We start from the raw sequence: 17,500 nt of genomic DNA, 5'->3' as shown, positions 1-17,500 counted from the left end.
ACCTTCCCATCCAACCAACCCCTCCCCAACCCCACAACCACCCTATCCCCAACCCCTCCCCCTCCTCACCCCAACCCCACCGCCTCCCCATCCAACCAACCTCTCTCCCCATCTCCCACCCCCTCTCCTCCCTATCCCCCACCACCTCCCCATTCAACCAACCCCTCCCCCTCCCCAACCCCACCACTTTCTCATCCCCCAACCCCTCCCCCATCCAACCAACCCCTCTCCCAACCTCTCCCCCATCCATCCAATCCCTCCCCCAACCCCACCACCTCTCCCTCCCCATCCAACCAACCCCCAACCCCTTCCCCCAACCTCATAAGGACTAAGATCTACTTGCGGGGTTGCGTTTGGCAATGTGGGACAGTTAACATCAGCCGCCTCGATCCTGATGCTGTACTTGAGCACCGCACACTTGGCTGTGGACAAAAAGTGGTCACTCAACTCCAATGTGCACGCATGCACGCACGCTTGCATGATGAATGCGCAAGCGAATACACGAACACACACACACACACACACACACACACACACACACACACACACACACGAAGATGTAGATTATGTTGGAACTGTACACGAGTTTGAGACTAGGTATGTATATACTGTATGTATATATATATATATATATATATATATATATATATATACTGTATATATATGCAAATTAGACCACTTGCAAAAAAGAAACTAACGAGACAGAGCGATTTCGTATATTTCATCTTTTTGCACTGAAGATGTAATATACGAAAGCGCTCTGTTTCGTTAGTTTCTTTTTTTTCCAAGTTGTCTACTTTGCATAAGTGAACACACGTACCCGTGTTCTTATTGGCACATATATATATATATATATATATATATATATATATATATATATATATATATATATATATTGGTGAAGCGTGGCAGGAGATTCTCTCTAAGGCATATTCTGTTAAAAACGACAGCAAAAGAATTATTATTTAACTTTTTTCCGCGTGCTCTCAAGCTTGCATAAAGTAGAAATTTACTTTTCGCAAGTTTGAGAACTCACGGAAAATGTTAATGAATAATTCTTTTGCTGTCGTTTTTAACAGAATATATATATATACATATATATATATATATATATATATATATATATATATGTGTGTGTGTGTGTGTGTGTGTGTGTGTGTGTGTGTGTGTGTGTGTGTGTGTGTGTGTGTGTGTGTGTGTCAGAAGCCTATTCCCCTTTAGAAGAGGGCTACCATCACAATACAAGGCTATCAAATACATATTAAACCCGATACATTGAGGCAACGAGCCAGTCGCCCTAAAATATGCTCACTTCAATACATGTGACATGTCACGTCGGCATGTCACGTCGTCTGCTGCCGCCGCCAAACGACACTTGGCACTGACCCATGTCAGGTGCCAACCGGTGCCACTCTTGGGTCACAAGAGGTCCCTTCGCTTTGTCCTTCGTGCCTTCAAAGCACGCACACACACACACACACACACACACACACACACACAGGCACACACACACAGGCACACACACACACACACACACACACACACACACACACACACTCGCAGAGATCGGCAAATAATGAGCTCTGAGCTCACTGCCGTAGGATGGTGTCTGGCTGTCTCGACAGAGACTGCAGCAGATCCGAGGTGAATACACACACACACACACACACACTTGCATACACACACACACATACTCGTGGCGCAGTGATAGAGTTCCCTATGCATTTATTTATGAATTTTATTTGTTATTTACATTGTTATAGTTTTTATTTATCATTTTATTATTATTATGATTTTTTTTCGCATCCGACCTAGATATGGACCAAAAGGTCTCCTGTCGGCATGCTACGCCTTTGTAATCCTTTGTAATTCCGCCCAGGGCTAAAATAATTTCAGTATCGCTAGGCTGCGGGTCGTTACTCCAACTCCGTGGGAGGGGAGTTGTGTGTGTGTGTGTGCGTGTAAGGTCACAGCATTACCCGTAGAACGGTCTTATATGAGCTCCGAGCTCTCTTCCAGAAGGGAAATAGTTGTCGTTCATGAGTCCAACACGTGATCCAAGACCACGGTGAATCACACACACACACACAATATGAAGACATATAGAATAATGAAACGAAAAAAATTAAATATACATTTCATTTATGTACATAACATGTAACTTGCCAGGTATAACCTGACCTAACCTGAACTATGGGAGTGTCCCAGGTCAGGTCACACACACACACACACACACACACACACAATGTAAATAAAAACACAAAAATTATAAGATTAAAAAATACAACATATATTTCACTCGCGTTTATAACATGTAACTTCCCAAGTATATCCTATTACACAACACGAACATTTCAGGTGTGATATATGTACCCCCTCCCCTCCCAACAGCGTAATATTTCTACCCCCACCCCGGGGCGTGATAAGTCTACCCCCCTCCCTTGTTGAAAACCAACCCCCAAACATAAACAAACCAGTCCCAAACTTGCTATACTGCGGTTAAATGTGTCGGCACGCTAGGCATTTCTGGCTAGCATGCTACTTGCTTTTGCTAGCCCGTTTGAGTAGCAACGATTTCAGTGACGATTTTTTGTTTTTTTAAATTTCCAAAAGTCAAATTGCTTCTGCGTCTGAGAAACTTACTCGCAAACTATGAGAAGTTAAACTTAGAATTCGAATCTTAGACACATTCTTGAGATGTTCTTACGAAAACCTAGAATATTGTGACCCAAGTCGTTGCTACTAAAATCAAGTACCAAAAGCAAGTAGCATGCTGGGCAGATTGTTAAGATGTTCTTACGAAAGTCTAGAATGTTGTAACCAAAAACGTTGCTACTCAAACCAAGTAGCATGCTAGGCAGATTGTTGAGATGTTCTGACGGAAGTCTAGAATATTGCACCCGAAGTTGTTGCTACTCAAAGCAAGTACCAAAAGCAAGTAGCATGCTAGGCAGATTGTCGAGATGTACTTACGGAAGGCTTTAATATTGTAACCGAAATAGTTGCTATTCAAATCAAGTATCAAAAGCAAGTAGCATGCTAGGCAGATTGTCGAGATGTTCTTACGGAAGTCTTGAATATTGTCACCCAAGTCGTTGCTACTCAAACCTAGTAGCAAAAGCAAGTAGCATGCTAGGCAGATTGTCGAGATGTTCTTACGGAAGTCTTGAATATTGTAACCGAAGTCGTTGCTACTCAAAGCAAGTAGCAAAACCAAGCAGCATGCTACCCTAGTGTGCCCCCACTTTCGACTGATCTACACCGTCTCTTAAAGGATTTCTTAATAAAATCGCCTGACGGCATACATAACGAAGTGCACAGTACAACGTGTATATTGAGAGGTTAGGTTAAATTCCTCATAGAGATGTGGTTTAAACAGACCGATAACTTAACTACACCCAAAGACCTTTATTACGCACAGATACTCTCTTCTCTTCCTCCACAACCACCAAATACCAGCCTCCGGAAACATATTCATAATCATATCACTCACCGCTCCATTAACACACTGAAAGACAACACACTGCTGCATGCCAGACCCCCCTGATATCCACCCTTCTGAATCCTCTCTCCCACGAAAGGACAGAGTCCACTTGGCCAGACTGCGATGCGGTCACCACCCAGCACTTCTAAGCTACCAGAAGAGGCTGGACGACCGTGTTGTGAACAGCAGGATGTAACACTTCACCCCATACCATACAACACATAATGGAAGACTGCATTATACACAATCATGCACGCAAACAACACAACATACACTCTATAAAGGATTTGTGGGAAAACCCAGTTTCGGCTGTGGCCTTCCTTGGGGAGACGGGACTGCTCGGACAGACAGTCTAGGGAACGACAACAACAACTTAAGTTCACACTTTGACGGTTAAGGATAAGGGGGGAAAGGGTTTTAGTAGGTGTTGAGGATACATACATACATACACACACACATTATATATATATATATATATATATATATATATATATATATATATATATATATGTGTGTGTGTGTGTGTGTGTGTGTGTGTGTGTGTGTGTGTGTGTGTAATAAAACCACTTGGAAAATAAAATGAAAGGTGACCGAACGTTTTCGTCTATTTAAGACATTTTCAAAGGTACAGAGTAAGGAAACAGTGACAATATATATATATATATATATATATATATATATATATATATATATATATATATATATATATATATATATATATATATATATACAAAAGAAGCACACTAGGGGGGAATTAGGACAGGTCCACTGTGACCACACTCTCTCAGCACTGCCGGACATTTGAGCCGGCTACTGTCAACAATTTTGTATGTTATAAAGTTATCTAATTTATACATTCCCATATTCATATTCATGTTGTTCTCAAATGAAGCTTTCATATAACATGATTCTATGATATTCCTCTCCTGAATGTCCTTAAGACAATTTTCTTTGTGTTATCCCAATCAATGCAATGATTAAAATCCCTTAAATGCAAAGAACAACCCACTTTAAACTTGCCCTGTTCAAGGGAGGAGGAGGGGAGTGGGAGGAACGAGGGGAAGGAGGAAAAAAGGAGAAGGGGAGGGAGGGAGGGAGGAGGGAGGGGTAGGGGGGAGGAGGAGGAAGGGAAGGGAGTGGGAGGGGGATGGAGGGAGGAAGGGAAGGGGAAAAGGGAAATAGGTAGGACAAGGGAAGGAATGGGGAAGGGAGGAGAGGGGGACAGGAGGGAGGGAAGGGGAGAAGAGAATTTTTTTTTCTTTTTTCGAAATTCGGGAGTGAAGAATCATTCCCACGGGGTTTGTTTGAGCCCGTGCGGTGGTGTTTATGTAAGACGCATCTCGTAGAGAGGAGGTGGAATAGCATAGCTAGTCAGAGGGTGATAGGGGGCAGTAGAAAAGAGAAGCTGCGGCTGCTAGAGCGGCGGTGGACGCTCTAGCAGCTGACGGAGCTCATAGAAGGGGCTTTGGAGGCGGCAGAGGCGGCTCACAAGACCTTCAGGGGGGGGGGGGCGGTGGTCCTCGTCTGAGGAAAGAGGGAGGTGGCGGGGCAATCGCTCAGGTAGTGGTGGAGGTCGGCATTTTCTTCATGGCAGTGGTTGCACCGGCAGTCTTCTATGGTGCTCTGGGGATTAAGTTGCAGGAGGTAGGGTAAAGGAAGGGATGGGAGGGGAAATAGGGGAGGGGGAGAAGGGAAGGGAAGGGGAAAGGAAGAAGGGAGGAGAGGAGGGAGGATAACGAAGGAGGGGGAGGGGGAGAAGGGAGGGAAGGAGGAAGGGTATTGGAGGGGAAAGGGAGGGAGGGAAGGGAAGGGGAAGAAGGGAAGGGAAGGGAAGGGAAGGGGAAGGGGAAGAAGGGAAGGGAAGGGAAGGGGAGGGAGGGGGAAAGGAGGGTAAGGAAGGAGAGAGGGGGAGGGTGGAGAAGGGAGGGAGAGAAGGGAAGGGGAAGAAGGGAGGGGAAGGGAAGGGGAGGGAGGGGAAAAGGAGGGTAAGGAAGGAGAGAGGGGGAGGGGGAGAAGGGAGGGAAGGAGGAAGGGTATTGGAGGGGAAAGGGAGGGAGGGAAGGGAAGGGGAAGAAGGGAAGGGAAGGGAAGGGGAGGGAGGGGGAAAGGAGGGTAAGGAAGGAGAGAGGGGGAGGGGGAGAAGGGAGGGAGGGAGTGCATGGCACCATGGATAGCGTCCGCAAGACGTTGGCACCGTGAATGACGGCTCTATCTGGCACCCTGTACATCTCATCGCTAAGTTTAGTTCTCGTTCCCCGTTCACGTGAGGACGAGGGTTGCCCGCTGTACAGTACCTCCACCCCTTCCCTTCCTCGTGGTCCTCCTCCTCCTTCTCCTCCACCGGCACCTACTCGAGGAGGACCGGTGCGGCGAGGAGATTGGTTCCTGGGTCACACTCATAAGGACATGTGAATGAAGTAGATTCCATGAGACCATAAGGCCTACACTAGGTCCTTTCCTTCTGGTCATCTTCCTTCTCCTCCACCGGTATCTGTTCGAGGAGTACCGGTGCGGCGAGGAGATTGGTTCCTGGGTCACACTCATAAGGACATATGAATGAAGGAGACTCCAAGAGACCATAAGGCCTACACTAGGTCCTTTCCTCCTTGTGTTCTTTCTTCTCTATCGGTACTTGCTCGAGGAGTACCAGTGCGGCGAGGAGATTGGTTCCTGTGTCACATTCATAAGGGCGTATGAATGAAGGAGACTGTAAGAGACCATAAGGCCTACACTAGGTCCTTTCCTCCTTGTGTTCTTTCTTCTCTATCGGTACTTGCTCGAGGAGTACCGGTGCGGCGAGGAGATTGGTTCCTGGGTCACACTCATAAGGACATATGAATGAAGGAGACTCCAAGAGACCATAAGGCCTACACTAGGTCCTTTCCTCCTTGTGTTCTTTCTTCTCTATCGGTACCTGCTCGAGGAGTACCAGTGCGGCGAGGAGATTGGTTCCTGTGTCACACTCATAAGGACGTATGAATGAAGGAGACTGCAAGAGACCATAAGGCCTACACTAGGCAGTTCCATGTCCATGACCATCTGTCATCCCCATCCATAAAGTTGTCTAACCGTTTCTTAAAACAACCGATAGTTTCAGCGCTCACTAACTACGTTGTTAACTAAGTCTATTCTATTCGTTAACCACTTCGTTGGTAAACCAGTTTTTGCCTATTTCCTTTTTAAAACTAAATTGGTCCAATTTAGACCCATTACTGCGAGTCCTGCCCTGGTGTCTTAATATGATGACCTTGTCTGCATCACCCGAGTTAAAGCCCTTGACCTAAAAGTTAGTTGTTGTTCTCTTAAGCCACAGATGCACCATCCTCTATCCATATTTCCTTCTGTTCCCTATAATTGGAGACAGCTGTACACAGTTGTATGTGTACTACGGGTGTACATGTGCGTGTGTACGCACTTCCACGTTCGTAATATAATTCGGTTTATACATACACACACACACACACACACACACACACACACACACACTTGCCTCAGAAGCCAGAGAACCGGGGTTCGATTCCTCGGTCGGGCGGAGATAAGTTGGGTTTGTCTCCTTTCACGTGTAGCCCCTGTTCACCTAGCAGCGAGTAGGTACGGGACGTTAGTCAAGGAGTTGTGACCTTGCTGTCCCGGTGTGTGGTGTGTGAGTGGTCTCAGACCTACCCAGAGATCGGCTAATAAGGAGCTCTGAGCTCACTGCCGTAGGGTGGTGTCTGGCTGTCTCGGCAGAGACTGCAGCAGATCCGAGGTGAATACACACACACACGTCAAAACCAAATCTGACCAATAGAGCCATAGAGACGGGACTCCACGAGCGTTGCATTTTCTGTATATCCCAATAAGACAATTAGTCACGCAAGGCCAACTTAATCCCATCTGAGGAATAAAAATTTATTTTTCATTTGAACTATTTACCTTCTAACCTAATTACCTACTTATTTCAGACATATGATTGACACACTCACCTATTTAGCGTGTTATCTCAGATATATATGACCTTATCTCAGATATATATGACCTTATCTCAGATATATGTGACCTTATCTCAGATATATGTGACCTTATCTCAGATATATGTGACCTTATCTCAGATATATGTGACCTTATCTCAGATATATGTGACCTTATCTCAGATATATGTGACCTTATCTCAGATATATGTGACCTTATCTCAGATATATGTGACCTTATCTCAGATATATGTGACCTTATCTCAGATATATGTGACCTTATCTCAGATATATGTGACCTTATCTCAGATATATGTGACCTTATCTCAGATATATGTGACCTTATCTCAGATATATGTGACCTTATCTCAGATATATGTGACCTTATCTCAGATATATGTGACCTTATCTAAGATATATGTGACCGGCGCCGGCGTCTTTGCGCCAGCAACAGATACGGCGACAAGTGCCAATGACGTCATCCTTGGCCCGGGCCCATCTGGCACCCCGTGGCACTCCGCTTTGGCCCAGAGTGCCACACATCAACAAGTGAAAATCGGTCAATCTGTCGTCAATAAACGCGTAGACAAGGCGATGCTTTGCGAAAACCAAATTCACGAAATAAATAAAAAATAAATATATAAATAAATACATGTACAAATAAGTATATATGAATACATTTAGTAACTAAATCTATAAGCTTGAGCCAAAGGTAATAAAAATTTCCATACACATGTAAACTCATCTACAGCATTATATAGGCCATAAGAGAAGTTTCCTATAATAAATAAATAAATAAATAAATAAATGTAGTTTGGTCGCACCAGCTTCCTAAGATCCGGTCTTGTCACCAAAGAACATAAATTCGTCCCATTTGGCGTCACCCGGAGGCAAAACCAAGCCAGCCAATCAGCGAGCTCCACGCACGCGGTGGGCGGAGTCTGTCGACCGCTAGGTCCAATGACGGGCTTCGTCTTCCACGTGACGTCACTGGAGGTGCGCAGAGGCAGACAATTTCTCTTTGGAGCCTTCAGTCACTTGTCAACGTTAACGACGATAAACACAACACAGTGCCAAGAGCTACAAAGATGGTGTCTTGCTCTTTGTGTATGTAAACATATTAGACTCTTAAGACTGTTCCTCCTAGTGGTTTTCAAACTGGGGACCATGGGGGACCGTGACCCCCCTAAGGGGGCCATGACAAGAACTTAGGGCGGGGGGCTTATGACCTGCTGTTACAAATTACACACAATGTGAGGAATCTAAATAAGGAAAAAATTCCATCACTGTTCTGGCAGAAAGAAATATGAGATAATTATGATTATCAATTTTGTAATAAAGCAAAGGGTATCTCTTCATCAATATTCTCTTATCACTATAATTATTATCATTATCATTATTATTTACTTGTTTTATTCTATTTTTGGGGGGGCGGGGTGGGATTTGGGAGTAAAATGTAGGGGAACCACAAGACAGTTTTTTTTTTTTTTTTGCAGTTCTCTAATCTTTTTCTGTCATTTTCATTGTTTCTTATGATAGTTTTTCCTTCAATTGGATAAGCATAAACTAAATTTGCATAATATTCCAAACAAATTTATGAAAAGTGGGGAACAGAGTATAAAAGGTATCTACTGTTTCAACCTCTTTCCCTGACCACAAGAGTATCATGTAAATTAATAAAATTCGCCTGGCGGCAGCCATAATAAACGTAGGCTTCAGCTTCCATCGATACCGTGGGATGCCACTGGGGATGAATAAAATCGCCTGGCGACAGGCAGAATGAAAATGGGGGAAACGTCCCACCCAGTACAAAGGAAATTGGCAAGTAATGGGTTGATTAACAGAGTGGTTAATAAATGGAATAGATTTATGCTATTTATTTGTTTGTTATTATTTGTCTGTTTGTTTATTATTATTTGCTTGCTTTTCATTTATCACTATTTATCTGTCAATTTATTATTTACTATTTACCTGTTTCTTTATTATCTAACTATAGCTATGCATTTATTTTATTTATTTCATCTATTATTATTTATATTATTATCATTTCATTTATTTATTTATTAATCATTATTATGTATATTTTTTTGCATCCGACCTAGTTATAGACCAAAAGGTCTCCTGTCGACATGCTCCGCCTTTGTAATCCTTTGTAACCATCCAGTGAGCGCTGAAACTATCGGCTGTTTTAAGAAACGGTTAGACAACTTTTTGGACAGGGATGACGGGTGGTCATGGACATGGAACTGCCTAGTGTAGGCCTTAGGGTCTCTTGGAGTCTCCTCCATTCTTATGTTCTTTGGAAAGGGGTTGCTAAGGGTGAATGGAATAGTTTGGCGCCAACTAGAATAAAAATAAAAGTGGCTCCAACCGTAGGCGTAGGTTGGACACGATCCAACGAAGCCCATGGTTTACGTTGGGCTTCTTCGGCTACAAGTACTCTGAGGCTTTGTTTACAAATAAATGAGGGCTTCGGGGGGACGGGGGGGGGGATGTATGTCGATAACCAGCGCTTCTATCCTTGGGAGATGATATTTAGTCGAAGAGGTGACGTCATAGAAGAGGTCAGCAGAATGGAGGGACTAGAGAATTTTTTTTATTTTATTTGTATATTATTATTATATTTATGTGAAGACTTGGGGAAGGGGCTATATCTATAATGCCATTTCCTATTTTTATTTATTTTTTATGTATTTATTTTTGAATAACGTAAAATATATACTTGTAATTATGTTCATTCACACGTACACACGAACACACACACACACATACATACATATATACACGCACTCACACACACACACACACACACACACACACACACACACACTATAGATCGGAACATATACGAACTCTGAGCTCTCACCCGGGAGGGTAATAGCTGTAGTTCACGCGTCGAACACGTGATTCGAGACCATGATGTACCACACGTAAACAGTCCTATTAAGAAACAGCTTGGCCCAACGCTCCAACTGCAAGTCACTCTACCACAAAGTTGCTACATGTGTATTCCCCCCCTTTCCCCCCACTCGCCCCTTCCCCCCACTTCCTCCCCAACAGGCAAAAACAGACCTAAACTTAATGGGACAAAAATCAGGTATATATACTTATATATATATATACCATCATTACAAGCCCCATATATTATCTCCCCTTCCCCCCCCACACCCCACACCCGGCAGACAAAACCCGGCCTAGACGGAGTGGGACCGACGTCTACATAGTCTGGGTAAGGGCAGAGTACCCACGTCGTGGCACCACCGCCCCCACTGCACCCTCCCCCGTTCAGAGGGCAACCGCGCCAAGGCTCCGTGGCAATAATAGACATCATATCTTCTTCCTCCTCCTCTACCTCTTCCTCCTCCCTCCTTCCTCTTCTTCCTTTCGCCCTTCTCCTCTACTTCCTCCACACTTCCCCTTCATCCTCCCCTTCGCCCTCCACCCTCTGTTTTCGTCCTCCACCCTCTTCTTCTTCCTCCTCTCCCCTCTTTTTCTTCCTCCTCTTCTTCCTCCATCCTCCCTCTTCTTCGTCTTTCACCCTCCCTTCCTATAGTCTCCCCCTCCCAGTTACTCCTCCTCCTCCTCTTCTTCTTCTTCGTCTACCCTCCCTCTTTTTCCTACTCCTCTTCTTCTTTTTCCCCCTCCTCCTGCTCCTCCTCCTCTTCTTCTTTCCCCACATTTCCTCTTCTTCCTTCTTCTACCATCTTCTCCTCCTTACTGTTCTTCTTCTTCTTCTTCTTTTCCAAACCTTCCACTTCTTCCTTCTCTTCTCCCAACCCCCTCCTCCTCCTCCTCCTCTTCTTCTTCTTCCCCGACCCTCCTCTCCCACTCCCACTCCGTATGGGATACCGTTTGCATAAGCTTCAAGCTGCCAACCTTTCTGAGACTTTGACACCCCTACTGCCCAGGGTCACGTAGCATTATTTTATGATTGAAGAGGAATTCCGGCCATCTCTGGAGAGATGCTGTCTACGAGGATAGGAACGCTGGTTATTCTCGAGAAAATAAAACCTCCTCCCCCTCCTCTTCCTCCACCTTCCCATACTCCTCCTCCTCTCCTCCTCCCCCTCCACCTTCCAATTTTCCTCCTCCTCCTCATCGCTATATTTTTCTTCCACTTCCTCCATTCCTCTTCCTCCACCTTCCCATTCTCCTCCTCTTCATAATCTCCCTCCTCATCCTCCTTTTCATAATTTTTTTCCTCTTCCTCCTCCTCTTCTTCTTCCTCTTCTTCATCCAGAAAACCTTCTCTTCTGGGAAGAGGAGGTACTTCTCTTCCTTCCTCTTCCTTCTTTTCCCTTCCCTTCCCTCCTTCCCCTTCCCCTTCCCTCCTACCCTTCCCTTCCCTTTCCTCCTTCCCCCACCCTTCTCCTTCCCCATCCAACCCCTTCCCCTTCCCTTCCTCTTCCCTTCACTTCCCTTCCCTTCCCTCCTCCCTCCCCTTCCCTCCTTCCCTTTAACAACCAACCGACGGCCATTACAGAGAACATTCCGTGCGGGTTGACAGCTCACCTACAAGGACATTTGGCCCACAAAACAGAAACGTCTTCTCCTCTTTCTGGTCTTTAAACTACACTGTTACTACAACTATAACTATAAACTATAAATAACCCAAACCTGTATGTTGCTATATCCCGTAACTATAACTGTAACCATAACTAAAAACTATAGAAAATTATAACCATACCATCAAACTATATCTATAAAATATAATTGTAACTACAACTATAATGAGAACTGAAACTACGTCTACATAACTATAAATTGTAACTATAACTATAGACCTATTATTCTATGTCCTTAACTATATACTATGTGTACTTATGAAGTGTAACTACTACTATATAAACTACCAACAACCATGGGGGGGGGGTCGTTATTGGGAGCAATTGGCGCAGACTAAAGACCAAACTACTTTGATTTTTTCTATTTATTATTTCTATTTACTATTTCTTTTCAAATTTATGTTTTATTCTGGCTACCGAAAGCCGAAGTGTTAATTCGAACGTTCATGAACAAATTGAAAGTTACCAATATCATTAGTTGGTGATTCTCGTTTTGAGAGAGAGAGAGAGAGAGAGAGAGAGAGAGAGAGAGAGAGAGAGAGAGAGAGAGAGAGAGAGAGAGAGAGAGAGAGAGAGAGAGAGAGGGAGCAAAGGGAGAGAGGGAGAGAGAGGGGGGGAACGAGAAAGAGGGGGAGGAGGAATGGTGAGAGAGAAATGATAGAGGGGGAAAGGAGAGAGAGGGGAAAGGGGGAAGGGGGAGAGAGAGGGGGAGGGAAGGAGGGGAGGGAAGGAGGGGAGGAGAGGGGAAGGGGGGGAGAAAGAGAGAAAAGATAGAGGGGGAAAGGAGAGAGAGAGGGGGAGGGGGAAGGGGGAGAGAGAGAGAGGGGAGGAGGAAGGGGGAGAGGATAAAGGGGAGGGGGAAGGGTGAGGGAGAGGGAGAGAGAGGGGGAGGGGTGAGAGAGAGAGAGAGAGAGAGAGAGGGGAGGGGGAAGGGTGAGAGAGAGAGAGGGGGAGGGGGAAGAGTGAGAAAGAGAGGGAGAGGGAGAGATAGGGGGAGGGGGAAGGGTGAGAGAGAAAGGATAGAGGGGGAAAGGAGGAGGGAGGGAGGGAGGGAGAGAGACAGAAAGAGAGAGAGAGAGAGAGAGAGAGAGAGAGAGAGAGAGAGAGAGAGAGAGAGAGAGAGAGAGAGAGAGAGAGAGAGAGAGAGAGAGAGAGGAAAATACGAAAAAAACACATTTTGCGGCTATCGTAAATACAACATTTTCACTGTTTCCACTTTCTTCACAATCGTCCCCTCACAGGAAGTGCTACGCCACACTGCACGCCGTAGCGGTCTGCGGTGTCAATGACTGTGACGTACTACGACATATCACGCAACGTCACACAATGCAACGTCATGTCACGCCTCGTTACGGCGCACAAAAGCTACGATATATTTTGTAAAACTAAAAAACGTTACAGAATACGTTACATCTCGTAACACTAGACAATTATTATCATTATTATTATCATTATTATTATTATTATTACTATCATTATTATCAATGGCTGTTGTTGCCATAATTATCATTATCAGTATTGTCTTTTATTGTATTCTTTATCATTAATAATATTATTGTTATTATCATTATCATATTTTCTGCAAATTCAAGTTTGTAATTCTCACAAGCGATGGAAATACATTTTCTATGAAAACTAAAACTATATCTTCATCTTTACGAAATACAAAAAAAAAAAAAAAAAAAAATCCTGTTAGGCAAAGCACAGCGACCCTCTCCATAGTTAAGAGAAACGCTAGTGAACCGCCGGCTTCCCGCGCGCGGACCGCATGACCCCGGTGAAACGCGCGGCGGGTCTTCCCCGCTCGACAAAAAAATTTGGACCGATTTGGTCCACACTCCAGGTGGACCAACTTTAGGACCCACGTGCCAAAATCAGACCCCTCGTCTGTACAGCCCACAAATGTACTCCCACCACCTCCTCCTACTACTACTACTACTACAACTACTAGTAGTACTGCTACTACCACTACTATTACTACTACTACTGTTACTGTTACTGCTACTACTACTACTACTAGTACTGCTGCTACTACAACTACAACTACTACTACTGTTACTGCAACCACTACTACTGCTACTACAACTACTACTACTACTACTATCACCACTACCACTACTACTACAACAACTACTACAGCTGCTACTACTCCAATTACTACTACTGCTGCTACTACCACCATCACAACTACTACTGCTAGAATTACTACTACTACTACTACAACTACAGCTACTGCTGTTCCTACAACTGCTACTAATGCTACAACTATTACTATTACTACCACTACCCAGACTACTAATGCTACAGCTACTACCATTATTACTACTAATACTACTTCACAGACGTGCATCTGGTCCGCAGGGGTGTTACCAAGGAAAACTAAATGGAAGGTGACCTTCGCGTAATATATAAATATTCAAAAACAATATTTCAAATGATTTAATGAACACCGAAGGCAAGCTAACATCAAATATCTAATAGAAAACACACACACACACGTATATATATATATATATATATATATATATATATATATATATATATATATATATATATATATATACTATATATAACATTCTGTGTGTGTGTGTGTGTGTGTGTGTGTGTGTGTGTGTGTATGGTTGTCAATATTGTAAAAAAAAAATTGAAATTATTATTCATCAATAAATATTGACTTGATACTTCCTTAATAAATGTTATTCACCCGTCTACTGGTCTTTAGAAAAATCCTAAATTTACCCTCTAAGATTTCTAGAAAGACAGCGAGACTAGACCGATACACGTGGGAGACATCTTAGAAACTAAAATAGTTACTAGCCACCCCGGGCGTTAAGCTAGTTTTAACAACACTTTGTCTATGCGAGTATGGGGAAAAAAAAAAGAGAGACTCTAGTATGGCAACATCGGCCCTTTGTAGATGTTGCCACGCGCCGTCTACTTTTTTATTTATTTGTTTGTTCCTCTTTTTAATCTATTTATAAACTTAAAATGTATCCTGGTGATTACCTCCAAAGATTTTGTTATGGCTCATGTGTCACACACACACACACACACACACACACACACACACACACACACACAAGGAAGTAAAAGACATTATATAACTCGCAAAGTGGGAAAAATAGAAAAAAATAGAAATAAAAAGCTAATTTAAAAAATAAAACATAATCCATACACCTAATTATGTGTCTCCTTCGTAACCGTATCCAATCATATTAACCGGTAAAAAAATAAAAATAAATAGATAATTAACAAATAAAAATTCATATAAAAAATAAAATAAAATAAAAAAGCATTACTGAACAGCTATTGGAAACATTAATATTTCCTTTTTCGTCTCGTGTTCAATAACGACTTTTTTTTCAAACTTCTGAGTTTCCGCGACCGTTAAGCGACGTGACGTCATGTCGCTGATTAAGTTCAAACGTCATCTCCAAGTGTTTTTCAAAACGCCCTTGAATACGGCTCCCAGTCAAGACAGCAAATAAATAGTGAAATAAATATAAAGATGAACAAATATAAAATAGATAAATAAATAAATAAAAATTAGTTAATAAATATTGACAAATTATTAATGTTAACAAATAAATTAATTAATCAATCAAATCAGCATGCAACTCAGTTGCAACCAAGACAGTAATTCAACAAAGATAAAAGTAAAGATAAATAAATCAATAGGATAGATATATACATATACCAAAGGCTTTCCCACCCTTACAAGGGAGGTAGCCAAAAAATAAAGGCATAAAATCCACTCCCACCCATTCCATCCCTATCACACTCCACTCTCTTCCCTCCTTCTTATCATGGCACCTCCTGGATGATGGGTCATCCCTGCATCTTGTCCACTGCCCTGGGTCAGAAGCAGTGTCGCAAGACACAGCACATCCACAGCAAAGCCGCTTCATTAAATCGGCGACACAAATTAATTAAATGATTAATCAGGATGAAGTAACTCCTTTTGTTTCAGACTCACATACCTGAAGGAAGCTCGATTCTTCAGCAGCAAAGCCGCTTCATTAAATCGGCGACACAAATTAATTAAATGATTAATTAGGATGCAGTAACTCCTTTTGTTTCAGACTTACATACCTGAAGGAAGCTCCATACTTCAGCAGCAAAGCCGCTTCATTAAATCGGCGACACAAATTAATTAAATGATTAATTAGGATGCAGTAACTCCTTTTGTTTCAGACTTACATACCTGAAGGAAGCTCCATACTTCAGCAGCGACTATCAGAGGGCGTTCCTCCGAGGCCCTGCGACGCAACCCTCCTCCTCCTCCTCCACGAACCCTCCAGGGACCGCGACCCCAAAGACTTCTTCAAATCTTGGACCGCGGCCAAGGGGCCCTCTCCGACAGACGCTTGTTTTGTTCTCTCTGTTCTCAAATGTTCTTTGTGTTCTTCTTCTTCACGATATAACTAACAAAGTCTCAAGACACGTTACTTGGATTCCACGACGTAGCTAAGGGTCAAGGTTAGATAAATTAAAACCAAACTAGATTACATCTGCTAACCCGCAATCCAACGGGGTTATTATGCCAGTTAACTCAGGGCTGAGTTATAACCCAAGTTACCTAACCCCGTTCACGATCCTTTGTTATCATTTATATTACCATAATTTTTAGTTATTTTTCTTTTATCATTATTATCATTTTTCCTCATCCGACCTAGTTATGGACCAAAAGGTCTCCTGTCGGCATGCTCCTCCTTTGTAATAAGCGACAATGCTTTGGGCTTAGCGGTTAAACCCGGTTGGACAACAAGTAACAGCTGTTGGCTCCTAAAACGGCGATCAGCTGTCAGCCAACATCTGTTGGTCGATTACCTTCCCACCCAAGACACAATCCAAGTTGACCAACTAATACACGATGCAGTTGGCCATTTGTCCAACCAATAGTTCAGTTGGCCAACTCGTATACTGCCCTGTTGGTCATCTTTCCAACCAACAGTGCAGTTGGCTGTCTAGTGTAAAGTTCGAGTGGTCATTTTCCCACTAAACGCAACACTTCAGTCGGTCATTTTGCCACTCAAGACATCTTCCCACTGAACACAAAAGTCGGTCATTTCCCCACTCAAGACAACAGTTCAGTTGGTTATCTTTCAAATCAACACAACGTTCAGTAGGTCATCTTCCCACTGAACACAAAAGTTGGCCATTTTCCCACTAAACACAACAGTTCAGTTGGTCATTTCTCCATTAAAACACGACAGTCCAGTTGGTCATTTCCCCACTCACTATAAGAGTTGGTCATTTTCATACTACCACAACAGTTGAGTTGGACATCTTTCCAACCAACACAACAGTTAAGTTTGTCACTTTTCCAATCAACGCAACAGTTCAGTTGGGCATCTTTCCAACTAACACAGCAGTTCAGTTGGACATCTTTCCAACCAACACAACAGTTCAGTTGGACATCTTCCCAACCAACACAACAGTTCGGCTGGACATATTTCCAACCAACACAACAGTTCAGTTGGACATCTTTCCAACCAACA

The 17,500-nt window shown here is 43.3% G+C and overlaps 1 protein-coding gene across 4 annotated transcripts in view; it reads right to left on the bottom strand.

The window, feature by feature from the left end:
- milt (trafficking kinesin-binding protein milt) overlaps nucleotides 1-17,500 on the bottom strand; it is a 493,384-nt gene that overhangs the window by 313,586 nt on the left and 162,298 nt on the right. Inside the window, exon 1 of one of the 4 annotated variants that reach the window (XM_076177684.1) lies at nucleotides 16,204-16,409. The exons of the other annotated variants lie outside the window; for them this stretch is intronic. Coding sequence (XP_076033799.1) covers nucleotides 16,204-16,219 — 16 coding nt within the window. The 5' untranslated portion in view covers nucleotides 16,220-16,409. Of the gene's footprint in view, nucleotides 1-16,203; nucleotides 16,410-17,500 lie in introns of those variants that run through there. 4 annotated transcript variants of the gene reach the window in all.

The sequence above is a fragment of the Oratosquilla oratoria genome, chromosome 40 (assembly GCF_046742065.1).
Source record: "Oratosquilla oratoria isolate Oo_2021 chromosome 40, ASM4674206v1, whole genome shotgun sequence".
NCBI lineage: Eukaryota > Metazoa > Arthropoda > Malacostraca > Stomatopoda > Squillidae > Oratosquilla > Oratosquilla oratoria.
This window is presented reverse-complemented; position numbering and strand designations above follow the sequence as displayed.